We start from the raw sequence: 27,500 nt of genomic DNA on the forward strand, positions 1-27,500 counted from the left end.
CCTCCTCTTTAGTGTGTGCTGAACACAGATGAAAGGGGGTGGTGGAGGGGTTTGGGTGGGAGGCCAGGGGGGCCTGTAAAGCCCCTTATGCAGCTGGTGTCTGCTAGCATAGTGGAGAAGCGTTGAGCTAAGCTCAGCGGAGCGCCGAGCACTTGGCCTTGTTTGAAAGGCCCTCCGGCTTGTTTGAAAAGCTGCCCTGAGAGCGCGGGCCGAGGCCAGGGCTGCTCTAAGTGGCCGTGGGCCCGGGGGGCTCACTGCTGGCTTTGATCAAATATTCCCCCACCTCTCCTGGCAGGACAGTTTGTTATTCCAGGAAATCCTCCGCTCTCCCTCATTGAGGCGGGGAGGGGGGGTGGGGGGGGGGGGGGGGCTGGGTGATGGGCATTGGGTCGGAATTGGGGGAAATGGGGAGGGAGTTTTGGGGGCATTTGTGGAAAGTGGGCGTAGTTGGCGTAGTTGACAGGATGAGGAAGAAATTTAGAGAGAGGTCAGGGCGAGAGGGTTTATTACTCAGGCCGGACTCTCGCTGGGTTAGTGTGGCCGGCGTCGCTCTGTAGGTTTGAGTTCTCAGGAAACTGTATTTATAACATTTCTTACTGTAAGAAGACCAAACGCCACACGTGCTCTGAAATTCTCAGTGTTTCTGCTCCTTTCAGTTCAGTTTAATAGAGAGTTGCTGTTTTTTCTCTGTGATACTGAGTTTTGCTGTATTGAGGATAAAGAACTCTGCAGGTTCTGTTTAATGTAGGAACTAGAGCTGGGCGATATGGCCAAAAATAAAAATAAACAAATGTCACATCGTTCAATATCAAATCCTGATTTGTTTCAAGTTTGGGGCTGATTTTTGCTCCTGGTGGTTAATCGCTGTTTCACACTGTCCCTTATGGTCAGACCAGGGCAAACTGACCGACCAGTGAAACGTTTGACAGATCCGTCCTGGGCCAGTGGGAGAGCGCCTGGCGAGCTGTTTTTACCAGCTGGGAAAGCTCGGCTGCAGTTTTTGTAATAGTCCTAATTTAAGAGAGATGATTGTAGCTGTGGGGTGACGAGGTGAACTGTTCAGTTCCTCAGCAGCATCAGTTCAGTAGGAACAGCGAACATCAGCTGGATCGGGCCGTCAGTGATGGATCTCACCGCCTCACTGCCGTCAGTCCTACCACAGCCGTGTCCGAGCGCATCACAGTATTCAGACGCCAGCTAGCAGACGGCTGCTTCCTCTAGTCTGTCGTAGTGTTTGAGGCGTGAACCGCAACATCAGCACCAGACAGACCGAGTCCGACTTTCAGCTCCGCTTAACCTGAAATCGGTGCTTTGTGTCGTGTTTGATCTGCAGCGTCATCAGTTCGCCGTGTTGTGTGAGTGATGGAGCTGCTTCATGCCAAAAACAGCTGGCCTGTGAAGATGGCGCTGTCCCGCTCTCCAGGGCCTCACAGCTTCCTCAGGTTACTGCTGTTTAAGTCAGGGCAGTAACTCCCATCAGCCACTTCTTTCTTTCACGGTTTGTAAAAGCACTAGTACTAAACTATGACTGAGCGCTGTAGCAGGGCTGAAGTTGAGAGGAGCCGATGTGATTTAACGCTGCTAAAGCTGGTTAGGATGTAGGGAAAGAGGTGAGGTCACTGTCGGTCAGCACAGCTACGCCACTGATCTCGTTAGACTCGGTCACAGGAGAACAGATCGCCGGCCGCTCCACTCAAACAGGGAATGCAGAACTCCACGTTTCAGACGTTGCTGAAATATATTTGGCGGCTCATTTTACTCGTCACCCCCTCCCTCTCTTTTCATGTTGAAAAACCCGGAAGTGCGCCCTCTCCTGGTGACAGCAGAGGAGTGTCACTTTCCAGTAGAAAGTGGTAGAAAATGCCACCAGTGCTTTTGCTGAACATGGGAGTGCGAGAATGGAGTATTATATTGAATATTTATCTAACCTTTCTTATTACTTTATCGAGAAAAAGTAAAAGATATCGTGCTAATAATTGTTATCGTTTTAATGCCCAGCCCTAGTAGAAACATTTAGCATTTATTTGCTTTGCTTCATTGCTGTAACATCTCACACTGACTAACCTCTACAGAGCAGGTCATGATGCAGGTCCTCAGAGCTGCTTGTAGCTCTGAGCAGTAAAAGCAGTACAACCAGTATTTTTAGACTATTTGCACACTGAAGTTTTTTTCCGGATTAAGTTCTCTTGCCCTGCAGGTTTGGTACTTTTGCTCGAATCTGAAAGCTGTTTTAGAGCCAGGAGTGGAACAGAGAACTGATCTCTGGGGCTCCTGAAATCGGTGGTCTGGGGGAACTCGGGTGGGTGTGGGTGGGTGGGTGGGTGTGGGTGTGGGTGTGTGTGGGTGGAAGCTCTCCGCTCTTGACACTGCGTGTAGAGCTGTGTATTTGGTTAATTTTGTAATCAAATCAAATCAAATTTATTTGTAGCGCTTTTTACAACGGATGTTGTCACAAAGCAGCTTTACAGAATTTCTGAAAAGACAAAGTTTCAACAGGACTGTAAGAATGTACAGAAACCCCCCAGTGGGCAAGCCAGGGGCAACAGTGGCAAGGAGAACCTCCCTCAGAACTGAGGAAGAAACCTTGGGAGGAACCAGGCTCACCAGGGGGGACCCGTCCTCCTCTGGTCAGACTACCTACAGAGTTATTATATTATTAATATTAATAGCAGTAATATTAGTAGTAGGAATAACTAGGAGTCTATGAGAACATCAGTGTAGGGTGGGCAGCTAGTCCAAGGTAGGTGGTGGCAGCTGGGCGTGGGCAGCTGGTCTGAAGTGGGTAGCAGGACGGCTCAGCAGTCAGTCGTCCTTCAGTGTCCAGCCGGACATGTGGGTGATTGTATACTCGGAAAGAAAGACAGGGAGATGGAATTAGTTTTATTCTATCCGTTTGTACATAAACAGGGAATGTAAACATTTCCAGAGTGTGGCTAACGACTCCGGCAGATCTGACTATGACAGCTTAACTAACAGGAGAGAACCAGAAGGACACACAGACACGGCAGCACTCTGAGACAGTCTGGCATCCCTCCGCTCCACCGTCCACAAACCTGAGTGACCGCGTGCGAGCAGCTGGACAACAGCACCAGCGTCTCAGTTTACTATAATTCCCTGTGTCCATGGACCCCTGGATCTGCTGCCTTTATCTAGGGGGAACATTAGCTACCAAAAGCTAAACTGAACAAGTGAGTTTTCAGCCTAGTCTTAAAGACTGAGACTGTGTCTGAGTCCCGAACAGTTTCTGGAAGATCATTCCAGAGTTTGGGGGCTTTATAAGAAAAAGCTCTTCCCCCAGCTGCAGCCTTAGGAATTCTGGGAACTATTAATAAGCCAGCACTCTGTGATCTGAGTGGTCGTGATGGCTCATAATGGGAAATAAGGTCTTGCAGGTATTCAGGAGCGAGACCATGTAGGGCTTTATAAGCCAATAAAAGGATTTTATAATCAATACGGAATTTAACAGGCAGCCAATGAAGTGATGATAGCGCTGGACTGATATGATCAGATGTTCTAGTTTTAGTGAGGACCCTGGCTGCGGCGTTTTGGACTAGTTGGAGTTTGTTTAAATTCCTGCTCGTGCATCCTGACAGTAGCGCGTTACAGTAGTCTAGCCTGGAAGTAATAAAGGCGTGTACTAGTGTTTCTGCATCACGCAGGGACAGGGCATTTCTGATCTTGGCGATGTTGTGAAGATGTAGAAAAGCTGTCCTAGTGATGCCGCCTGTGTGTTGATCGAATGATAAATCTGAATCTATTATAACGCCGAGATTTTTTGCTGCTGATCCAGGTGTGGCTGGAAAGTCGGCGAGATTTAAGATTAAATTTACTTCTTGCTAATTTTGGACCCAGAAGGAGAACCTCTGTTTTGTTACTGTTTAATAGGAGGAAGTTGCGTGACATCCAGCCTTTCACGTCTTTTACACAGTCCTCCATTTTCTTTAACCTGTATTGGTCATCAGGCTTGGCTGATATGTACAGTTGAGTATCGTCTGCATAACAATGAAAGTTTACGCCATGGTTACTTATAACTGTGCCTAACGGTAACATGTATAGTGTAAATAGTAATGGTCCTAATATAGAGCCCTGCGGAACTCCAAATCTCACTTTTGAATAATTGGAAGATAAATTGTTTACCCTAACGAACTGATAACGTTCTGATAGGTAAGATCTGAACCATGATAGGGCCGTCCCTGTGACTCCAACCATGTTTTCTAACCTTTCTAGGAGAATATTGTGGTCTATTGTATCAAAAGCTGCGCTGAGGGAGATTTGGGAAATCACATTAAACAGAACTCTAGGATTATACTTATTATTCTCGATCAGCGAGGCCAGATATGCTGAGCGAGCTTCAGTGAGGGCATTTCTATCCTCTATAAGGCCGTCCTTCCAGGCAGAGCGGAACACTTCCAGCTTGGTTTGATGCCATTTCCGCTCTAATTTCCGAGCTGTTTGTTTTAAGGTCCGGGTTTTATCGTTGTACCACGGGGCTTTTTCTGCCTTATTCTTTTTATTTTAAGTGGGGCCACATTTTCTAAAGTGGATCGTAAGGTATTTTCTAAATAATTGGTTAGTAAATCTAGTTCCATTGGGTCTGATGCAGTGGAGACTGGGGTTGATAACTCTGGGAGATTTTCTATAAATTATAGGGCGGTAGAAGATTTTATTGAGCGTTTTGTTGATAATCTTGGCCTATGTGCGTAATTATAGCCTACAGGCGTGGCTTCACTTAAAGCTGAATATTCATCTGGTCTAACCCGTTTCAGTGAGACAGAAAAAGTCAAATTTATGATCGTTTATAATTTCATTTACGACGACTGCTTTAGAGTTTAGTGATCTTGTATTGAGTAGTCCAAGTTTTAGATCTAAGGTGTTAGTGCGATCATCAGAACATGGATATATATTGATAAGGTTATTTAAACAGGCTGATTGAGTTTTTCTGTGATTAAATTTAGTTTTAATTCAGGGCAAAGACACAGTCTCAATAAGGTTAATCTTGGGTGACGCCTCAAGGCGGATCACAGACGGTCGGTTTAGCCTGTCTGTCTGCGGCCTGGTCCCGGCTCTGGACTGTCAGCAGCTGTTTACACTATTCTGCCGACTAACTGAAAGACTATGAGCTGTGCTGCACGAAAGTAAGGCAGCACCCTCCCATGTGGAGTGGACACCATCCCTACCTATAAGACCAGGCTTGCCCTCAAAATGCAACCAATTGTCTATAAAGCCCACTTGATTTTCGGAACACCACTTGGACATCCAGTGGTTTAACGCCGTAAGCCTGCTGTAGGCCTCAGCACCGCGCCGCATTGGGATGGGGCCAGAGCAGATTACGGCATCGGACATCGTCTGGGCCTGTTAAACCACCTCTCTAATATTAGCCTTAGTTACCTCTGACTGCCGCAGACGGATATCATTGGCCCCTACATGAATGACTATCCTCGAATATCTCTTATCAGCTAAGAGTGTAAGGTTGCCACTAATATCCTGCGCTCTGGCTCCCGTTAAGCATCTAACTGTAACCGCTGCCTATCCCTTAATAATCCCCGGATGTGCACCTCTAGCTAGTCCACCTTCTCCACCAAACAGCTAACTAGCTGGCACTTAGTACAAACACTATCACTATCGCTAGAGGCGGAAAAGGGCGTTAGGCTAAACAGGCCACACTCTGCGCAGACAAAACAACCAGCAGAAGCCATGATATTCCAGCCACTTACCGCTTTTTGTTGATTTAGAAGCTGATAGCACAAATAACGTTGCCGCAGCGACGCGCTCTCAGCCGCTCTCAGCCGCTCCCTGCCTCTCTCAGCCGCTCTCAGCCGCTCCCAGCCTCTCTCAGCCGCTCTCAGCCGCTCTCAGCCGCTCCCAGCGACGCGCTCTCAGCCGCTCCCAGCGACGCGCTCTCAGCCGCTCCCAGCGACGCGCTCTCAGCCGCTCCCAGCCGCTCCCAGCCGCTCCCAGCCTCTCTCAGCCTCTCCCAGCCTCTCTCAGCCTCTCTCAGCCGCTCCCAGCCTCTCTCAGCCGCTCCCAGCCTCTCTCAGCCGCTCTCAGCTGCTCTCAGCCGCACTCAGCCGCTCTCAGCCGCTCCCAGCGACGCGCTCTCAGCCGCTCTCAGCCTCTCTCAGCCTCTCTCAGCCACTCTCAGCGACGCACTCTCAGCCGCTCTCAGCGACGCGCTCTCAGCCACTCGGCCCAGAGAAGGCGCCGTTTCTGACGAACTGAGCCCATGTGGGAATATCCGTTACAGAATGATGTGGGTTTTTAATGCAGTGCCGCCTGAGGGGTCGAAGGTCACGGGCATTCAGTGTTGGTTTCCTGCCTTGCCGCTTACCTGCAGAGATTTCTCCAGATTCTCTGAATCTTTTGATGATATTATGGACTGTAGATGATGAAATCCCTAAATTCCTGCAGTTGCACGTTGAGAAACGTTGTTCTTAAACTGTTGGACTATTTGCTCACGCAGTTGTTCACTAAGTGGTGAACCTCGCCCCGTCCCTGCTTGTGAACGACTGAGCCTTTCAGGGATGCTCCCTTTATACCCAATCATGACACTCACCTGTTTCCAATTAACCTGTTCACCTGTGGAATGTTCCAAACAGGTGTTTTTACAGCATTCCTCAACTTTCCCAGTCTTTTGTTGCCTCTGTCCCAACTTCTTTGGAATGTGTTGCAGGCATCAAATTCAAAATGAGTGAATATTTGCAAAAAACAAAATAAAGTTTATTCGTTTGAACATTGAATATCTGGTCTTTGTAGTGGATTCAATTGACTACAGGTTGAAAAGGATTTGCAAATCATCGTATTTTGTTTTTATTTGTTTTACACAACGTCCCAACTTCACTGGAATTGGGGTACAATATAATCCATATACGGTAAACAATATACAATACAGTCTACAATGTACAGCATCTCGTAGAGGAGAACCATGAAAAATGTCACAGTAATTGCAAAGGATGGAGTAAAGATGTAGTTCTTGTGTGTGAAAGCAAAAGAGTGATATTGAGCCCCTGTAGTGTATTAGTCTGTCAGAGCGACTGTGTGGATCATATGAACATTATAGAGCTTTTTAAATGAAACAGTAGAAGCCGTATCGCCCCCTACGCTTCCTGTAGTGTATTACAGTCTGTCAGAGCGACTGTGTGGATCATATGAACATTATAGAGCTTTTTAAATGAAACAGTAGAAGCCGTATCGCCCCCTACGCTTCCTGTAGTGTATTACAGTCTGTCAGAGCGACTGTGTGGATCATATGAACATTATAGAGCTTTTTAAATGAAACAGTAGAAGCCGTATCGCCCCCTACGCTTCCTGTAGTGTATTACAGTCTGTCAGAGTGACTGTGTGGATCATATGAACATTATAGAGCTTTTTAAATGAAACAGTAGAAGCCGTATCGCCCCCTACGCTTCCTGTAGTGTATTACAGTCTGTCAGAGCGACTGTGTGGATCATATGAACATTATAGAGCTTTTTAAATGAAACAGTAGAAGCCGTATCGCCCCCTACGCTTCCTGTAGTGTATTACAGTCTGTCAGAGCGACTGTGTGGATCATATGAACATTATAGAGCTTTTTAAATGAAACAGTAGAAGCCGTATCGCCCCCTACGCTTCCTGTAGTGTATTACAGTCTGTCAGAGCGACTGTGTGGATCATATGAACATTATAGAGCTTTTTAAATGAAACAGTAGAAGCCGTATCGCCCCCTACGCTTCCTGTAGTGTATTACAGTCTGTCAGAGCGACTGTGTGGATCATATGAACATTATAGAGCTTTTTAAATGAAACAGTAGAAGCCGTATCGCCCCCTACGCTTCCTGTAGTGTATTACAGTCTGTCAGAGCGACTGTGTGGATCATATGAACATTATAGAGCTTTTTAAATGAAACAGTAGAAGCCGTATCGCCCCCTACGCTTCCTGTAGTGTATTACAGTCTGTCAGAGCGACTGTGTGGATCATATGAACATTATAGAGCTTTTTAAATGAAACAGTAGAAGCCGTATCGCCCCCTACGCTTCCTGTAGTGTATTACAGTCTGTCAGAGCGACTGTGTGGATCATATGAACATTATAGAGCTTTTTAAATGAAACAGTAGAAGCCGTATCGCCCCCTACGCTTCCTGTAGTGTATTACAGTCTGTCAGAGCGACTGTGTGGATCATATGAACATTATAGAGCTTTTTAAATGAAACAGTAGAAGCCGTATCGCCCCCTACGCTTCCTGTAGTGTATTACAGTCTGTCAGAGCGACTGTGTGGATCATATGAACATTATAGAGCTTTTTAAATGAAACAGTAGAAGCCGTATCGCCCCCTACGCTTCCTGTAGTGTATTACAGTCTGTCAGAGCGACTGTGTGGATCATATGAACATTATAGAGCTTTTTAAATGAAACAGTAGAAGCCGTATCGCCCCCTACGCTTCCTGTAGTGTATTACAGTCTGTCAGAGCGACTGTGTGGATCATATGAACGTTATAGAGCTTTTTAAATGAAACAGTAGAAGCCGTATCGCCCCCTACGCTTCCTGTAGTGTATTACAGTCTGTCAGAGCGACTGTGTGGATCATATGAACGTTATAGAGCTTTTTAAATGAAACAGTAGAAGCCGTATCGCCCCCTACGCTTCCTGTAGTGTATTACAGTCTGTCAGAGCGACTGTGTGGATCATATGAACGTTATAGAGCTTTTTAAATGAAACAGTAGAAGCCGTATCGCCCCCTACGCTTCCTGTAGTGTATTACAGTCTGTCAGAGCGACTGTGTGGATCATATGAACGTTATAGAGCTTTTTAAATGAAACAGTAGAAGCCGTATCGCCCCCTACGCTTCCTGTAGTGTATTACAGTCTGTCAGAGCGACTGTGTGGATCATATGAACGTTATAGAGCTTTTTAAATGAAACAGTAGAAGCCGTATCGCCCCCCTACGCTTCCTGTAGTGTATTACAGTCTGTCAGAGCGACTGTGTGGATCATATGAACGTTATAGAGCTTTTTAAATGAAACAGTAGAAGCCGTATCGCCCCCTACGCTTCCTGTAGTGTATTACAGTCTGTCAGAGCGACTGTGTGGATCATATGAACGTTATAGAACTTTTTAAATGAAACAGTAGAAGCCGTATCGCCCCCTACGCTTCCTGTAGTGTATTACAGTCTGTCAGAGCGACTGTGTGGATCATATGAACGTTATAGAGCTTTTTAAATGAAACAGTAGAAGCCGTATCGCCCCCTACGCTTCCTGTAGTGTATTACAGTCTGTCAGAGCGACTGTGTGGATCATATGAACGTTATAGAGCTTTTTAAATGAAACAGTAGAAGCCGTATCGCCCCCTACGCTTCCTGTAGTGTATTACAGTCTGTCAGAGCGACTGTGTGGATCATATGAACATTATAGAGCTTTTTAAATGAAACAGTAGAAGCCGTATCGCCCCCTACGCTTCCTGTAGTGTATTACAGTCTGTCAGAGCGACTGTGTGGATCATATGAACATTATAGAGCTTTTTAAATGAAACAGTAGAAGCCGTATCGCCCCCTACGCTTCCTGTAGTGTATTACAGTCTGTCAGAGCGACTGTGTGGATCATATGAACATTATAGAGCTTTTTAAATGAAACAGTAGAAGCCGTATCGCCCCCTACGCTTCCTGTAGTGTATTACAGTCTGTCAGAGCGACTGTGTGGATCATATGAACATTATAGAGCTTTTTAAATGAAGCAGTAGAAGCCGTATCGCCCCCTACGCTTCCTGTAGTGTATTACAGTCTGTCAGAGCGACTGTGTGGATCATATGAACATTATAGAGCTTTTTAAATGAAGCAGTAGAAGCCGTATCGCCCCCTACGCTTCCTGTAGTGTATTACAGTCTGTCAGAGCGACTGTGTGGATCATATGAACATTATAGAGCTTTTTAAATGAAGCAGTAGAAGCCGTATCGCCCCCTACGCTTCCTGTAGTGTATTACAGTCTGTCAGAGCGACTGTGTGGATCATATGAACATTATAGAGCTTTTTAAATGAAACAGTAGAAGCCGTATCGCCCCCTACGCTTCCTGTAGTGTATTACAGTCTGTCAGAGCGACTGTGTGGATCATATGAACATTATAGAGCTTTTTAAATGAAACAGTAGAAGCCGTATCGCCCCCTACGCTTCCTGTAGTGTATAGCAAGTAAATGATGCACTGATAGTAATAATGTATGTCAGCATGGTCGGTGTTGTTGATGATGTGTGTTGATTGAAGCAGCTCTGTTTTGGGCACGTTTCCTGAGCAGGGTTTCCTGAGTTTTCTTTCTGATTTTGTGTTGGAGCGGCTGTGGTTTCGGTGTTGGGGACGTGCTGAGGTGTTCAATAGTGTCCTGCAGCCTGCAGCTAGCTGGGCTGCCTGATTGTTGTGGCTGAAACTGATACTGGCCTCGACCTAAATGCCATTCCTGAGGCTGGAGCTTGTGCCCTCTGCTATTGGAGAGCAGCCACTGAGCACAAAGGTTCGCTCCAAGTGTGAGACTGTGACCAAAAAATGAACAGTTGTCCAGAGTGTGCTCTTCGTGTTCAATAAATGGGGGTCTACATCCTGACTAATACAAAATCAGTGTTAGCGTATCATTAAAAACATTAAGTTTATTTTAATAAGCTTAAGCGCTGCAGTGAAACTTTCCACCAGCTGGTGGTGCATGTTTGTTTTGACAGAAGTGATGAAGAGAAATAACGAAGCGAAGTGTTGAATGACCTGATTCAGTGACTCAGTGACTCTTTTATATGAAGTGATTTGTGACGAGGCTGCGGTTGCCTAATCTGTGTACCACAACTTTGTTGCTTTCTGAATTAAAGTCCTGCCAGATTTTACTTTTCAACACAGTGTTTCCTCCCTAATATCCCATGATGTAAATAGGCAAAGAGTGTTTTCCATGTTCTAGTTTTGTTTCTATGCAATATAATGTGCTATAGCCTATATTTTAACCTGCTAATATTATAGGGTATAGGATATAGGCTAACTTAGGCATGATGGAATGAGGAACTGTGCAGTGATTTGTTGTTTCAATTTTTGAATGGGAGCTTTGAGAGCTTGTGTGTATGTGTGTGTGTGTGTGTGTGTGTATGTGTGTGTGTATATATATATATATATAATGTTTATACAATGGCTCCAAGTAGTATTCAACCCCCTGCAGGTTTTGCGAATTCAACAATTTAGAACCTTCAAACTTTAAACAAGAGTAGCATTTATTAACAGATGCCTAAATATTACAAACTAAAAATATAAGTTGCTCAATTAAATGAAAAAAAATTAGGATCAATTATTATTCAGGCCCTAGGTTACTATTTTGCGGAATAACTCATTTGCAGTTACAGCTATTAATAATTTTTTATAACACCTGACTAGGTGGGCAAAGGTCTCTGGAGTAATCGTGGCCCACTCCTCCATACAAATCTTCTCCAAGTTGTCTAGGTTCTTTGGGCATCTTTGAGCTCCTTCCACAAGTTTTCAATTGGTTTAAGGTCAGGAGACTAGGCCACTGCAACACCTTGATCTTTTCCCTCTTAAACCAGGCCTTGGTTTTCTTGGCCATGTGCTTTGGGTCATTGTCCTGTTGGAAGATGAAGTGACGACCCTTAAGATCCTTGATGGAGGAGCAGGGGTTTTTGGCCAAAATTTCCAGGTAGGCTGGGCTATCTATCTTCCCGTGGATGCAGACCAGATGGCCAGGCCCCTTGGCTCAGAAGCAGCCCCACAGCATGATGCTGCCACCACCATGATTGACTGTAGGCATGGTATTCTTGGGGTCGTATACAGTGTCATCCTCTCGCCAAATGCCCCAGGTGTGGTTGGCACCAAAGACCTCGATCTTGGTCTCATCAGACCAGAGAACCTTGAACTAGTCCTCCACGTGATCATGAGCAAACTTTAGATGGGCCATGAAATGATGCTTTGAAAGTAAAGGTACCTCACAGGCTCACCTGGAACAGAGAACATTACGATGGAGTACATTACTTATGGTATTTATTGAAACCAATGTCCTCACCGCCATGAGATCTTCCTGGAGCTCCCTCCTTGTTGTTCTTGGATCAGGCTTGACCGTTTGGACACTGGAGGAAACTTTGAAAAGCTGTCCATGCTGTGGAAGGAACAGTAGTTCCACAAGCCTTCCAGTTCCAGATGATGTTGCCAACGGTGGAGACAGGTAGGCCCAACTCCTCTGAAAGGGTTTTGTACCCCTTGCCAGCCTTGTGACCCTCCATGATTTTGTCTCTGATGGCCTTGGAATGCTCCTTAGTCTGTCCCATGTTGACCATGTATGAGCGCTGTTCACTTGATTAGGGAGGGGCTTTTATAGTCAGAAAAGCTGGAAAAAACAGATAATTAATCCAAGCATGTGAAGCTCATTGTTCTCAGTACCTCAGTTACTTTTTAATACTAGTATAGTGTATAATATGAGAATATAGTATATAATTTAAAGATATAGTGTATAATTTTAAGGTGTACTAAATAACTGTGGAGTGTAAGAGTATAATACACAGTGTGTATATTAAGCAGTGTATGAGTGGTGTTAATGATGTGTAGCTACATTACTGTGAAGTTTTCCGACTTCTGAAGAGATTTTAAGTTTGTGAAATGTATTTCTGAACTGACTCCAGACGGCGGCTGGTTGTCGTGACCTTGAAGAGGCAGCTTTTAAGCAGTTAGAGCAGTTTGATTCAGCGGGTTGTTAAAGTCTTGGAGACCAAAGAGAGGAGAGTCTTTGATCTTCAGAGCACTTTCGCTCTTTGTGCTGTGGCGTTTTGCGAATGCAGAAATGTGTGATTTGGTGCGCGGTGCTGATCTGCCTGTGCTGCAGTGGAGATGCTAGTCATGTGTGGAAGCCTTCATCTCTGTCTAGAGATTAAAGACCATCATTGTTTTTAATTTAAAGTCACATCTTTCCAGGAGCGGCAGTGAGCTTTGCTGTGAAAAAGCTAGTTTTGAAAAATTTTCACTTCATTCATCTGAGCACCCGTCACTAAGAAACAGCAGCATTAAAGCAGAAAAGCTCTGCAGGTGGTTTGCAACGGTGAATAAAATCACAAGTGTGATGTGATGTGATCTGCTGTGTATCAATCTATGTCTGCGGTTCAGCGTCAGTGTGGACGTCCGTGTCGGCGTCAGTGTGGACGTCCGCGTCGGTGTCAGTGTGGACGTCCGTGGCGGCGTCAGTGTCACCGTCAGTGTGGACGTCAGTGTCTGCATCAGGGATGGCGTCAGTGTGATCATCAGTGACTGCATCAGTGACGGCGTCAGTGTCACAGTCAGTGTGGACTTCAGTGTGGACGTCAGTGTCGGCGTCAGTGTGGACGTCAGTGACAGCGTCAGTTTTACCGCCAGTGTCGGCGTCAGTGTGGACGTCCGTGTCAGCATCAGTGTGGGCGTCAGTGTGGACGTCAGTGTGGACGTCAGTGTGCGCGTCAGTGTCGGCGTCAGTGTGGACGTCAGTGTGCGCGTCAGTGTCGGTGTCAGTGTGGACGTCAGTGTCGACGTGAGTGTGCGCGTCAGTGTGGACGTCAGTGTCGGCGTCAGTGTGGACGTCAGTGTGCTCGTCAGTGTCGGCGTCAGTGTGGACGTCCGTGTCGGCATCAGTGTGGACGTCCGTGTCGGCATCAGTGTGGACGTCCGTGTCGGCGTCAGTGTGGACGTCAGTGTGCGCGTCAGTGTCGGCGTCAGTGTGGACGTCAGTGTGCGCTTCAGTGTGGACGTCAGTGACAGCGTCAGTGACAGCGTCAGTGTTACCGGCAGTGTCGGCGTCAGTGTGGACGTCCGTGTCAGCATCAGTGTGGACGTCCGTGTCGGCGTCAGTGTGGACGTCAGTGTGCGCGTCAGTGTCGGCGTCAGTGTGGACGTCAGTGTCGGCGTCAGTGTGGACGTCCGTGTCGGCGTCAGTGTGGACGTCCGTGTCGGCGACAGTGTGGACGTCAGTGTCGGCGTCAGTGTGGACGTCAGTGTCGGCGTCAGTGTGGACGTCCGTGTCGGCGTCAGTGTGGACGTCCGTGTCGGCGACAGTGTGGACGTCAGTGTCGGCGTCAGTGTGGACGTCAGTGTCGGCGTCAGTGTCGGCGTCAGTGTCGGCGTCAGTGTGGACGTCAGTGACGCCGTCAGTGTGGACGTCAGTGACGCCGTCAGTGTGGACGTCAGTGACGCCGTCAGTGTGGACGTCAGTGACGCCGTCAGTGTGGACGTCAGTGACACCGTCAGTGTGGATGTCAGTGACGCCGTCAGTGTGGACGTCAGTGTCAGCGTGAGTGTCGCCATCAATGTGGATGTCAGACTGGATATCAGTGTTGGCATCAATGTGGCCGTCAGTTTCGGCGTCCGTGTCGGCGTCAGTGTGGACGTCAGTGTGCGCGTCAGTGTGGACATCCGTGTCGGTGTCAGCGTGTGCGTCAGCGTGTGCGTCAGTGTGTGCGTCAGTGTGTGCGTCAGTGTGGACGTCAGTGTCGGCGTCAGTGTCGGCGTCAGTGTGGACGTCAGTGTGGACGTCAGTGTCTGCGTCAGCGTGGACGTCAGCGTGGACGTCAGCATGGACGTCAGTGTGGGCGTCAGTGTTGACGTCCGTGTCGGCGTCAGTGTGCACGTCAGTGTCAGCGTGAGTGTCGCCATCAATGTGGACGTCAGCGTGGATATCAGTGTTGGCATCAATATGGACATCAGTGTCGGCGTCGGTGTGGACGTCAGTGACAGCGTCAGTTTTACCGCCAGTGTCGGCGTCAGTGTGGACGTCCGTGTCAGCATCAGTGTGGGCGTCAGTGTCGGCGTCAGTGTGGACGTCAGTGTGGACGTCAGTGTGCGCGTCAGTGTCGGCGTCAGTGTGGACGTCAGTGTGCGCGTCAGTGTGGACGTCAGTGTCGGCGTCAGTGTGGACGTCAGTGTCGGCGTCAGTGTGGACGTCCGTGTCGGCATCAGTGTGGACGTCCGTGTCGGCGTCAGTGTGGACGTCAGTGTGCGCGTCAGTGTCGGCGTCAGTGTGGACGTCAGTGTGCGCTTCAGTGTGGACGTCAGTGACAGCGTCAGTGACAGCGTCAGTGTTACCGGCAGTGTCGGCGTCAGTGTGGACGTCCGTGTCAGCATCAGTGTGGACGTCCGTGTCGGCGTCAGTGTGGACGTCAGTGTGCGCGTCAGTGTCGGCGTCAGTGTGGACGTCAGTGTGGACGTCAGTGTCGGCGTCAGTGTGGACGTCAGTGTGGACGTCCGTGTCGGCGTCAGTGTGGACGTCCGTGTCGGCGTCAGTGTGGACGTCAGTGTGCGCGTCAGTGTCGGCGTCAGTGTGGACGTCAGTGTGCGCGTCAGTGTCGGCGTCAGTGTGGACGTCAGTGTGCGCGTCAGTGTCGGCGTCAGTGTCGACGTCAGTGTGCGCGTCAGTTCGGCGTCAGTGTGCGCGTCAGTGTCGGCGTCAGCGTGGACGTCAGTGTCTGCGTCAGCGTGGACATCAGTGTCTGCGTCAGTGTGCGCGTCAGTGTCGGCGTCAGTGTGGACGTCAGTGTGCGCGTCAGTGTCGGCGACAGTGTGGACGTCAGTGTCGGCGACAGTGTGGACGTCAGTGTCGGCGTCATTGTGGAAGTCAGTGTCGGCGTCAGTGTGGAAGTCAGTGTCGGCGTCAGTGTGGACGTCAGTGTCGGCGTCAGCGTGCGCGTCAGTGTCGGCGTCAGCGTGCGCGTCAGTGTCGGCGTCAGCGTGGACGTCAGTGTCGGCGTCAGCGTGGACGTCAGTGTCGGCGCCAGAGTGGACGTCAGTGTCTGCGTCAGCGTGGACGTCAGTGTCTGCGTCAGCGTGGACGTCAGTGTGCGCGTCAGCGTGGACGTCAGTGTGCGCGTCAGTGTCGGCAACAGTGTGGACGTCAGTGTCGGCGTCAGTGTGCGCGTCAGTGTCGGCGTCAGTGTGCGCGTCAGTGTGGACGTCAGTGTGCGCGTCAGTGTCGGCGTCAGCGTGCGCGTCAGTGTCGGCGTCAGCGTGCGCGTCAGTGTGGACGTCAGCGTGCACGTCAGTGTCGGCGTCAGCGTGGACGTCAGTGTCGGCGACAGTGTGGACGTCAGTGTCGGCGACAGTGTGGACGTCAGTGTCGGCGTCAGTGTGGACGTCAGTGTCGGCGACAGTGTGGACGTCAGTGTCGGCGACAGTGTGGACGTCAGTGTCGGCGACAGTGTGGACGTCAGTGTCGGCGACAGTGTGGACGTCAGTGTCGGCGTCAGTGTGTGCGTCAGTGTGGACGTCAGTGTCGGCGACAGTGTGGACGTCAGTGTCGGCGTCAGTGTGGACGTCAGTGTGCGCGTCAGTGTGCGCGTCCATGTCGGCGTCAGTGTGGGCGTCAGTGTGGACGTCAGTGTCGGCGTCAGCGTGGACGTCAGTGTCGGCGTCAGCGTGGGCGTCAGTGTCTGCGTCAGCGTGGACGTCAGTGTCTGCGTCAGCGTGGACGTCAGTGTGCGCGTCAGTGTCGGCGACAGTGTGGACGTCAGTGTCGGCGACAGTGTGGACGTCAGTGTGCGCGTCCATGTCGGCGTCAGTGTGGGCGTCAGTGTGGGCGTCAGTGTGGACGTCAGTGTGGACGTCAGTGTCTGCGTCAGTGTCGGCTTCAGCGTGGGCGTCAGTGTCTGCGTCAGCGTGGACGTCAGTGTCGGCGTCAGCGTGGACGTCAGTGTCGGCGCCAGAGTGGACGTCAGTGTCTGCGTCAGCGTGGACGTCAGTGTCTGCGTCAGCGTGGACGTCAGTGTGCGCGTCAGCGTGGACGTCAGTGTGCGCGTCAGTGTCGGCGACAGTGTGGACGTCAGTGTCGGCGTCAGTGTGCGCGTCAGTGTCGGCGTCAGTGTGCGCGTCAGTGTGGACGTCAGTGTGCGCGTCAGTGTCGGCGTCAGCGTGCGCGTCAGTGTCGGCGTCAGCGTGCGCGTCAGTGTGGACGTCAGCGTGCACGTCAGTGTCGGCGTCAGCGTGGACGTCAGTGTCGGCGACAGTGTGGACGTCAGTGTCGGCGACAGTGTGGACGTCAGTGTGGACGTCAGTGTCGGCGTCAGCGTGGGCGTCAGTGTGTGCGTCAGTGTGGACGTCAGTGTCGGCGACAGTGTGGACGTCAGTGTCGGCGTCAGTGTGGACGTCAGTGTGCGCGTCAGTGTGCGCGTCCATGTCGGCGTCAGTGTGGGCGTCAGTGTGGACGTCAGTGTCGGCGTCAGCGTGGACGTCAGTGTCGGCGTCAGCGTGGGCGTCAGTGTCTGCGTCAGCGTGGACGTCAGTGTGCGCGTCAGTGTCGGCGACAGTGTGGACGTCAGTGTCGGCGACAGTGTGGACGTCAGTGTGCGCGTCCATGTCGGCGTCAGTGTTGGGCATCAGTGTGGACGTCAGTGTGGACGTCAGTGTCTGCGTCAGTGTCGGCGTCAGCGTGGGCGTCAGTGTCTGCGTCAGCGTGGACGTCAGTGTCGGCGTCAGCGTGGACGTCAGTGTCGGCGCCAGAGTGGACGTCAGTGTCTGCGTCAGCGTGGACGTCAGTGTCTGCGTCCGCGTGGACGTCAGTGTGCGCGTCAGTGTGCGCGTCAGTGTGGACGTCAGTGTGCACGTCAGTGTCGGCGACAGTGTGGACGTCAGTGTCGGCGACAGTGTGGACGTCAGTGTCGGCGACAGTGTGGACGTCAGTGTCGGCGTCAGTGTGCGCGTCAGTGTGGACGTCAGTGTGCGCGTCAGTGTCGGCGTCAGTGTCGGCGTCAGCGTGCGCGTCAGTGTGGACGTCAGCGTGCACGTCAGTGTCGGCGTCAGCGTGGACGTCAGTGTCGGCGACAGTGTGGACGTCAGTGTCGGCGTCAGTGTGTGCGTCAGTGTGGACGTCAGTGTGCGCGTCAGTGTCGGCGACAGTGTGGACGTCAGTGTCGGCGACAGTGTGGACGTCAGTGTCGGCGACAGTGTGGACGTCAGTGTCGGCGTCAGTGTGGACGTCAGTGTGCGCGTCAGTGTGCGCGTCCATGTCGGCGTCAGTGTGGACGTCAGTGTGCGCGTCAGTGTGCGCGTCCATGTCGGCGTCAGTGTGGGCGTCAGTGTGGACGTCAGTGTCGGCGTCAGCGTGGACGTCAGTGTCGGCGTCCGTGTCGGCGTCAGTGTGCACGTCAGTGTGGACCTCAGTGTGCGCGTCAGTGTCGGCGTCAGTGTCGGCGACAGTGTGGACGTCAGTGTCGGCGACAGTGTGGACGTCAGTGTCGGCGACAGTGTGGACGTCAGTGCCGGCGTCAGTGTTGGCGTCAGTGTGGACGTCAGTGTGCGCGTCAGTGTCGGCGTCAGTGTGGACGTCAGTGTGCGCGTCCATGTCGGCGTCAGTGTGGGCGTCAGTGTGGACGTCAGTGTGGACGTCAGTGTCTGCGTCAGTGTCTGCGTCAGCGTGGACGTCAGTGTCGGCGTCAGCGTGGGCGTCAGTGTCGGCGTCAGCGTGGACGTGAGTGTCGGCGTCAGCGTGGACGTCAGTGTCGGCGTCAGCGTGGACGTCAGTGTCGGCGCCAGAGTGGACGTCAGTGTGGACGTCAGTGTCGGCGTCAGTGTGGACGTCAGTGTGGATATCAGTGTTGGCATCAATATGGACATCAGTGTCGGCGTCGGTGTGGACGTCAGTGACAGCGTCAGTTTTACCGCCAGTGTCGGCGTCAGTGTGGACGTCCGTGTCGGCATCAGTGTGCGCGTCAGTGTCGGCGTCAGCGTGGACGTCAGTGTCGGCGTCAGTGTGGACGTCAGTGTGCGCGTCAGTGTCGGCGTCAGTGTGGACGTCAGTGTCGGCGTCAGTGTGGACGTCAGTGTCGGCGTCAGCGTGGGCGTCAGTGTCTGCGTCAGCGTGGACGTCAGTGTGCGCGTCAGTGTCGGCGACAGTGTGGACGTCAGTGTCGGCGACAGTGTGGACGTCAGTGTCGGCGACAGTGTGGACGTCAGTGTGCGCGTCCATGTCGGCGTCAGTGTTGGGCGTCAGTGTGGACGTCAGTGTGGACGTCAGTGTCTGCGTCAGTGTCGGCGTCAGCGTGGGCGTCAGTGTCTGCGTCAGCGTGGACGTCAGTGTCGGCGTCAGCGTGGACGTCAGTGTCGGCGCCAGAGTGGACGTCAGTGTCTGCGTCAGCGTGGACGTCAGTGTCTGCGTCCGCGTGGACGTCAGTGTGCGCGTCAGTGTGCGCGTCAGTGTGGACGTCAGTGTGCACGTCAGTGTCGGCGACAGTGTGGACGTCAGTGTCGGCGACAGTGTGGACGTCAGTGTCGGCGTCAGTGTGCGCGTCAGTGTGGACGTCAGTGTGCGCGTCAGTGTCGGCGTCAGTGTCGGCGTCAGCGTGCGCGTCAGTGTGGACGTCAGCGTGCACGTCAGTGTCGGCGTCAGCGTGGACGTCAGTGTCGGCGACAGTGTGGACGTCAGTGTCGGCGTCAGTGTGTGCGTCAGTGTGGACGTCAGTGTGCGCGTCAGTGTCGGCGACAGTGTGGACGTCAGTGTCGGCGACAGTGTGGACGTCAGTGTCGGCGACAGTGTGGACGTCAGTGTCGGCGTCAGTGTGGACGTCAGTGTGCGCGTCAGTGTGCGCGTCCATGTCGGCGTCAGTGTGGACGTCAGTGTGCGCGTCAGTGTGCGCGTCCATGTCGGCGTCAGTGTGGGCGTCAGTGTGGACGTCAGTGTCGGCGTCAGTGTGGACGTCAGTGTGCGCGTCAGTGTGCGCGTCCATGTCGGCGTCAGTGTGGACGTCAGTGTGCGCGTCAGTGTGCGCGTCCATGTCGGCGTCAGTGTGGGCGTCAGTGTGGACGTCAGTGTCGGCGTCAGCGTGGACGTCAGTGTCGGCGTCCGTGTCGGCGTCAGTGTGCACGTCAGTGTGGACCTCAGTGTGCGCGTCAGTGTCGGCGTCAGTGTCGGCGACAGTGTGGACGTCAGTGTCGGCGACAGTGTGGACGTCAGTGTCGGCGACAGTGTGGACGTCAGTGCCGGCGTCAGTGTTGGCGTCAGTGTGGACGTCAGTGTGCGCGTCAGTGTCGGCGTCAGTGTGGACGTCAGTGTGCGCGTCCATGTCGGCGTCAGTGTGGGCGTCAGTGTGGACGTCAGTGTGGACGTCAGTGTCTGCGTCAGTGTCTGCGTCAGAGTGGACGTCAGTGTCGGCGTCAGCGTGGGCGTCAGTGTCGGCGTCAGCGTGGACGTGAGTGTCGGCGTCAGTGTGGACGTCAGTGTCGGCGTCAGCGTGGACGTCAGTGTCGGCGCCAGAGTGGACGTCAGTGTGGACGTCAGTGTCGGCGTCAGTGTGGACGTCAGTGTGGATATCAGTGTTGGCATCAATATGGACATCAGTGTCGGCGTCGGTGTGGACGTCAGTGACAGCGTCAGTTTTACCGCCAGTGTCGGCGTCAGTGTGGACGTCCGTGTCGGCATCAGTGTGCGCGTCAGTGTCGGCGTCAGCGTGGACGTCAGTGTCGGCGTCAGTGTGGACGTCAGTGTGCGCGTCAGTGTCGGCGTCAGTGTGGACGTCAGTGTCGGCGTCAGTGTGGACGTCAGTGTCGGCGTCAGCGTGGGCGTCAGTGTCTGCGTCAGCGTGGACGTCAGTGTGCGCGTCAGTGTCGGCGACAGTGTGGACGTCAGTGTCGGCGACAGTGTGGACGTCAGTGTCGGCGACAGTGTGGACGTCAGTGTGCGCGTCCATGTCGGTGTCAGTGTTGGGCGTCAGTGTGGACGTCAGTGTGGACGTCAGTGTCTGCGTCAGTGTCGGCGTCAGCGTGGGCGTCAGTGTCTGCGTCAGCGTGGACGTCAGTGTCGGCGTCAGCGTGGACGTCAGTGTCGGCGCCAGAGTGGACGTCAGTGTCTGCGTCAGCGTGGACGTCAGTGTCTGCGTCCGCGTGGACGTCAGTGTGCGCGTCAGTGTGCGCGTCAGTGTGGACGTCAGTGTGCACGTCAGTGTCGGCGACAGTGTGGACGTCAGTGTCGGCGACAGTGTGGACGTCAGTGTCGGCGTCAGTGTGCGCGTCAGTGTGGACGTCAGTGTGCGCGTCAGTGTCGGCGTCAGTGTCGGCGTCAGCGTGCGCGTCAGTGTGGACGTCAGCGTGCACGTCAGTGTCGGCGTCAGCGTGGACGTCAGTGTCGGCGACAGTGTGGACGTCAGTGTCGGCGTCAGTGTGTGCGTCAGTGTGGACGTCAGTGTGCGCGTCAGTGTCGGCGACAGTGTGGACGTCAGTGTCGGCGACAGTGTGGACGTCAGTGTCGGCGACAGTGTGGACGTCAGTGTCGGCGTCAGTGTGGACGTCAGTGTGCGCGTCAGTGTGCGCGTCCATGTCGGCGTCAGTGTGGACGTCAGTGTGCGCGTCAGTGTGCGCGTCCATGTCGGCGTCAGTGTGGGCGTCAGTGTGGACGTCAGTGTCGGCGTCAGCGTGGACGTCAGTGTCGGCGTCCGTGTCGGCGTCAGTGTGCACGTCAGTGTGGACCTCAGTGTGCGCGTCAGTGTCGGCGTCAGTGTCGGCGACAGTGTGGACGTCAGTGTCGGCGACAGTGTGGACGTCAGTGTCGGCGACAGTGTGGACGTCAGTGTCGGCGACAGTGTGGACGTCAGTGCCGGCGTCAGTGTTGGCGTCAGTGTGGACGTCAGTGTGCGCGTCAGTGTCGGCGTCAGTGTGGACGTCAGTGTGCGCGTCCATGTCGGCGTCAGTGTGGGCGTCAGTGTGGACGTCAGTGTGGACGTCAGTGTCTGCGTCAGTGTCTGCGTCAGCGTGGACGTCAGTGTCGGCGTCAGCGTGGGCGTCAGTGTCGGCGTCAGCGTGGACGTGAGTGTCGGCGTCAGCGTGGACGTCAGTGTCGGCGTCAGCGTGGACGTCAGTGTCGGCGCCAGAGTGGACGTCAGTGTGGACGTCAGTGTCGGCGTCAGTGTGGACGTCAGTGTGGATATCAGTGTTGGCATCAATATGGACATCAGTGTCGGCGTCGGTGTGGACGTCAGTGACAGCGTCAGTTTTACCGCCAGTGTCGGCGTCAGTGTGGACGTCCGTGTCGGCGTCAGTGTGCGCGTCAGTGTCGGCGTCAGCGTGGACGTCAGTGTCGGCGTCAGTGTGGACGTCAGTGTGCGCGTCAGTGTCGGCGTCAGTGTGGACGTCAGTGTCGGCGTCAGTGTGGACGTCAGTGTGCGCGTCAGTGTGCGCGTCAGTGTCGGCGTCAGTGTGGACGTCCGTGTCGGCGTCAGTGTGGACGTCAGTGTGCGCGTCCGTGTCGGCGTCAGTGTGGACGTCAGTGTGGGCGTCAGTGTCGGCGTCAGTGTGCGCGTCAGTGTCGGCATCAGTGTGGACGTCAGTGTCGGCGTCAGTGTTCAGTGTGGACGTCAGTGTCGGCGTCAGTGTGCGCGTCAGTGTCGGCGACAGTGTGGACGTCAGTGTCGGCGACAGTGTGGACGTCAGTGTGGACGTCAGTGTTGGCGTCAGTGTGGACGTCAGTGTCTGCGTCAGTCTGGACGTCAGTGTCTGCGTCAGTGTCGGCGTCAGTGTCGGCGTCAGTGTGGGCGTCAGTGTGCGCGTCAGTGTCTGCGTCAGTGTGGACGTCAGTGTCGGCGTCAGCGTGGACGTCAGTGTCGGCGTCAGTGTGGACGTCAGTGTGGGCGTCAGTGTGGGCGTCAGTGGGCGCGTCAGTGTTGGCGTCAGTGTGGACGTCAGTGTCTGCGTCAGTGTCGGCGTCAGTGTGCGCGTGCGTCAGTGTCGGCGTCAGTGTGGACGTCAGTGTCGGCGACAGTGTGGACGTCAGTGTCGGCGACAGTGTGGACGTCAGTGTCGGCGACAGTGTGGACGTCAGTGTGGACGTCAGTGTCTGCGTCAGTGTGGACGTCAGTGTCGGCGTCAGTGTCGGTGTCGGCGTCAGTGTGCGCGTCAGTGTCTGCGTCAGTGTGGACGTCAGTGTCGGCGTCAGCGTGGACGTCAGTGTCGGCATCAGCGTGGACGTCCGTGTCGGCGTCAGTGTCGGCGTCAGTGTCGGCGTCAGCAGCGGTCAGTAGCGGTGCAGCCCTGTTCGGGTCTGTAGGTACTCGCTAATCTAACGTTAAGGTGTAGGTCTGTTCAGCTCCAGCTGCTCCACTTCACTGCCTCAGATTTGAGTCATTCTCGTCTAAACTTGAGTCAGTGCTTCAGTTAGAACCCAGCATGTTCTGTGGTGAGCAGAGCTGTTAGCATGCTAGCTAAGCTAATACTAACCAACGCTTCTCTCCTATTTAGCAGCACTGTTTAACGTTCAGCAGTTAATAGATGGTTAATAGCAGCAGTTAATAGATGGTTAATAGCAGCAGTTAATAGATGGTTTATTGAATGATGTTTTGAATTTTATGCAAAATTGTGTTCATTTATTTGCTTTCAGGAATGATAGAAAGTTAAAGGGGAATTCCACCAAAATTTTCTAAATTTGTGCACATCTCTGTTGTTGAGAACCTCCAGAGAACCTACACGAGTCTTCTGAGCTTATATGGAATGTTGAGGATGGAAAACAGTGGAAAATCTGGAATAATGAGTTTTCTTTGGGGACTATTTTGCCACACAGCGCCCTGCATGTCTCCCTCCACCATGAATGGAGTTGAAGTTTTCTAAACTCTCATAAAACAGCGTCTCAGTCATCAGGCAGTGAATTCAGAACCAGCTCATGTAGGAACTTTCTGTAGGAGCTTTTAGAGGGACGTCTGGTTCCCATCACCACCACAGGGAACAGCTCTGACTCGGTACGTTTATCTAGAACGGAGCGTTTCACACCAAACCACTCTGACTGACTCTGTTTACATCTGGACCACTTTGTGGTCCCTTTTGAAAGTTGGATTTGATATTTTATTGTTCTACTTCATATGCATGTTATGTAGGTGGGCTCACTAATTATTATTATTATTATTTTTTTTTTATTATTATTATTATTATTATTATTAACTGTACAGCCCTAATATTATTGGTGTTTTTAACCCTGTCTCTCTCTGCAGATGCATCCTCTGGGTCTGTGTAATAATAATGATGAGGAGGATCTGTACGAGTACGGCTGGGTGGGGGTGGTGAAGCTGGAGCAGCCGGAGCTTGACCCCAGCTGTCTCACAGTGCTGGGAAAGGTAAGACCACCAGAACCACCAACGCAGTTAAAGCAGTAGTTTGGTGAAAAAATTAAATTTCCCCCCAGTTTACCCCAAATGTAGTTTATCAGGCAGGACTTTAAATATCTGGGAGTGTTTGAGGTCTGCAGTCTGATGCGGTTTGAGGGAAGACGAGGTCAAAGTTGGATTTTGATTTGAACTTCCCACCTTAATGGTGCAGCAGATACGCTCTGATGCCAGAAGTGCCAGAATGTAACTGCTGCACTACTTAAGGTGGAACGTGCAGTTTGGGACCAAAGCTGAGGGCAGTGTGATGATTTAGATTTGCAGTTTGCAGCAGAACGGTTCTCCTGAAAGCGTGAGAGCGTTTTGAAGCTGCCGCTCTGCTGGGGCCCGATCTCTGGGGTTCCTCTTTCATCTGTGTTTGTGCTGATATTATCTCAGTGGGTTTTTTTTTACTCTGTGTCAAAGGTTTTCTCCCAGCAGGCGGAGCTATCCCCCCCAACCCCCCCCCCCCAGTATGAAATCATGGTTTTAGTGAACACCACCCCTCACCCCTCACCCCCCACCCCCCACTGTGCTGGTTGCCATGGACACTGGGAAGCTCCTTGTGTGATGTGTTTGAACGCCCCGGAGGAACCGGCCTCGCTTCAATAGGACACAGAGAGAGAGAGACCATTATTATTATACACAACACTCGATCGCCCATTTACTGACAGAGAGAGAGAATAGAAACCCAATGGGGCCCTCAGAGTGTGAGAGAGAGAGAGAGAGAGAGGGTCAGGGGGTAGAAGGAAAGAAAAGCACAAGGGGAGAAATGGAGAGAGAGGAAAGGAAAAACAGTAAAAGAGAGAAAGAAGGGAAAAGAGGGAGAGAGACAGGAAGAAAGAGGGAAAAGAGAAAAGAAAGAGAGAGGAAGCAGAGAAAGTTGAGGACAGGATAAAGATGTGGAGTTGTGTTGAGTTCAGAGGGCTTAAAATGAAAATAGGAAAAACAGAACTCTTCTTATTTCAGGAAACAAAATCAGTTTCTCCTCCAGCAGACACTTTAAATGCTTCTAAATGCTGCAGAAAAATATCAAGAGTGAAGAAGAGGACAGAGAGAAAAGAAGTGGAGCAATGAAGTGAAGCAGGTGTAGAAAGATGGATGAAATAAGTGACTGATGACGTTTTAATGTGTTAAACGTTTGTGTGTCATTAAAATGCATTGCATTAGTCCATTTATGACTTTGTTGATATGAGTCTTAGAGTCAACTTTGTTATGCAGCAATGACAGCCAGCTTTATTACAGTCAGCCGTGTGACAGTCAGCTCTGTTACACTCAGCTCTGTTACAGTCAGCTCTGTTATTTAGCCCTGTTACAGTCAGCCCTGTGACAGTCAGCTCTGTGACAGTCAGCTCTGTTACAGTCAGCCCTGTTAGTTAGCCCTGTTACAACCAGTTCTATTATTTAGCCCTGTGACAGTCAGCCCTGTTACAACCAGCTCTATTGTTTAGCCCTGTGACAGTCAGCCATGTTACAACCAGCTCTATTATTTAGCCCTGTGACAGTCAGCCCTGTTACAACCAGCTCTATTGTTTAGCCCTGTGACAGTCAGCCCTGTTACAGTCAGTGATGTTACAACCAACTCTATTATTTAGCTCTGTTACAGTCAGCTCTGTTACATCCAGTTCTATTATTTAGCCCTGTTAGAATCAGCTCTGTTACAGTCAGCCCTGTTACAAAAAGCTGTTACAGTCAGCTCTGTTACAACCAGCTCTATTATTTAGCCCTGTGACAGTCAGCTCTGTTACAACCAGCTCTATTATTTAGCCCTGTTACAGTCAGCCCTGTTACAACCAGCTCTATTTAGCCCTGTGACAGTCAGCTCTGTTACAACCAGCACTATTATTTAGCCCTGTAACAGTCAACCCTGTGACACTCAGCCCTGTAACACTCAGCCTTGTAACAGTCAGCCATGTTACAACCAGCTCTATTATTTAACCCTGTTACAGTGAGCCCTATTATAACCAGCTCTATTATTTAACCCTGTTACAGTCAGCCCTATTATAACTAGCTCTGTTATTTAGCCCTGTTACAGTCAGCTCTGTTACAGTCAGTCCTATTACAACTAGCTCTATTATTTAGCCCTGTTAGTCAGCTCTGTGACACTCAGCCCTGTAACAGTCAGCTCTGTTACAGTCAGCCATGTTACAGTCAGCCCTGTTACAACTAGCTCTATTATTTAGCCCTGTAACAGTCAGCCCTGTGACAGTCAGCTCTGTTACAACCAGCTCTATTATTTAGCCTGTAACAGTCCGCCCTGTGGCAGTCAGATCTGTTACAACCAGCTCTATTTTTTAACCCTGTTACACTCAGCTCTGTGACACTCAGCTCTGTGACACTCAGCTCTGTGACACTCAGCCCTGTGCCACTGAGCTCTGTTACAGTCATCCATGTTACAGTCATCTCTGTTGCAGTCAGACCAGTTACAACCAGCTCTATTATTTAGCCCTGTGCCACTCCGCCCTGTTACAGTCCGGCCTGTGACAGTCAGCCATGTAGTTTTGTAGTGATCGTAAAAGGTTTGCAAAAGTTTGAGATTGTTGCAAAATCACATTTAGATTGAGTTCATGTTCTGTATGGATGCTTAGAGTCTGCACTTCAGATTTTTTCAGTTTGTTTTGATGTTAGAATGACGAACAGAAACGTGGGGGAGGATTTTATTTAGAGTTATTTATTTCTGCCCTTCAAAAGAAACTCTGTCAGTTTATTATAGAAGACAGTTTTGGGTTTAATATCTGATTAATAAGCCACACTGTAAAAATCTTCACACATACACCTGAATTTCTGTGTTTATAATAATTACTGTTTTTAATTCTTCATTAGCATGTCATCAGTGTGAGTGATGCAGATAGTCCTGTCACTAATATAGTGTGATATTGTTGGCTAAGCAATAAATCGGTCGAGCCGAGGCCTCCAGCATGGTCAGTGAAGTGTTCGTCTACATTCTGAACTCTCGCTGACCCTGCGCTGACCCTGCGTTGACCTTAGTGTCTGATTAGCAGTAACTGCTCGGTGTTAGCCGGACTGCAGCACAGGCTGATCCCCAGCAGCTCTGAAGTTCTGAGTGCTGGGCTCTGCCGATGGTAAAGATCCAGCATTTGTCTCGTATTTTACTTCTCCTGCCTCTGAGCTCCACTTGTGTGGCTTTATGTATCAAAAAGTCAGAAATCATTTTTACACAATCCGATTCCAACATTTCTGTATCTGCTTTTAGGCACCTGAGAAAATTAGACTTTAAAATCTCTTTAACTGGGTACTAAATATTTATTTACACTAATATTACAATAAACACTAATAACATTAATACAGTAAACATCACCGTTTCTGGATGATCTGTATTATTCATCATCCAATACAAACACTAATCAATAGTTCAGTGTGTTTAATCAGGAGCAGCTCACAGGTTCTCCCACCCTCTCCTGGCTATAAAGGGTTAGGGTTAGATA

The 27,500-nt window shown here is 51.4% G+C and overlaps 1 protein-coding gene across 1 annotated transcript in view; it reads left to right on the forward strand.

The window, feature by feature from the left end:
* znrf3 (zinc and ring finger 3) overlaps window positions 1-27,500 on the forward strand; it is a 112,814-nt gene that overhangs the window by 51,222 nt on the left and 34,092 nt on the right. Inside the window, exon 2 of the mRNA XM_017685830.2 lies at window positions 23,905-24,027. Within this exon, the coding sequence (XP_017541319.2) occupies window positions 23,905-24,027 (123 nt within the window). The remainder of the gene's footprint in view (window positions 1-23,904; window positions 24,028-27,500) is intronic.

This window comes from Pygocentrus nattereri, chromosome 20 (assembly GCF_015220715.1).
Source record: "Pygocentrus nattereri isolate fPygNat1 chromosome 20, fPygNat1.pri, whole genome shotgun sequence".
NCBI classification, from domain to species: domain Eukaryota; kingdom Metazoa; phylum Chordata; class Actinopteri; order Characiformes; family Serrasalmidae; genus Pygocentrus; species Pygocentrus nattereri.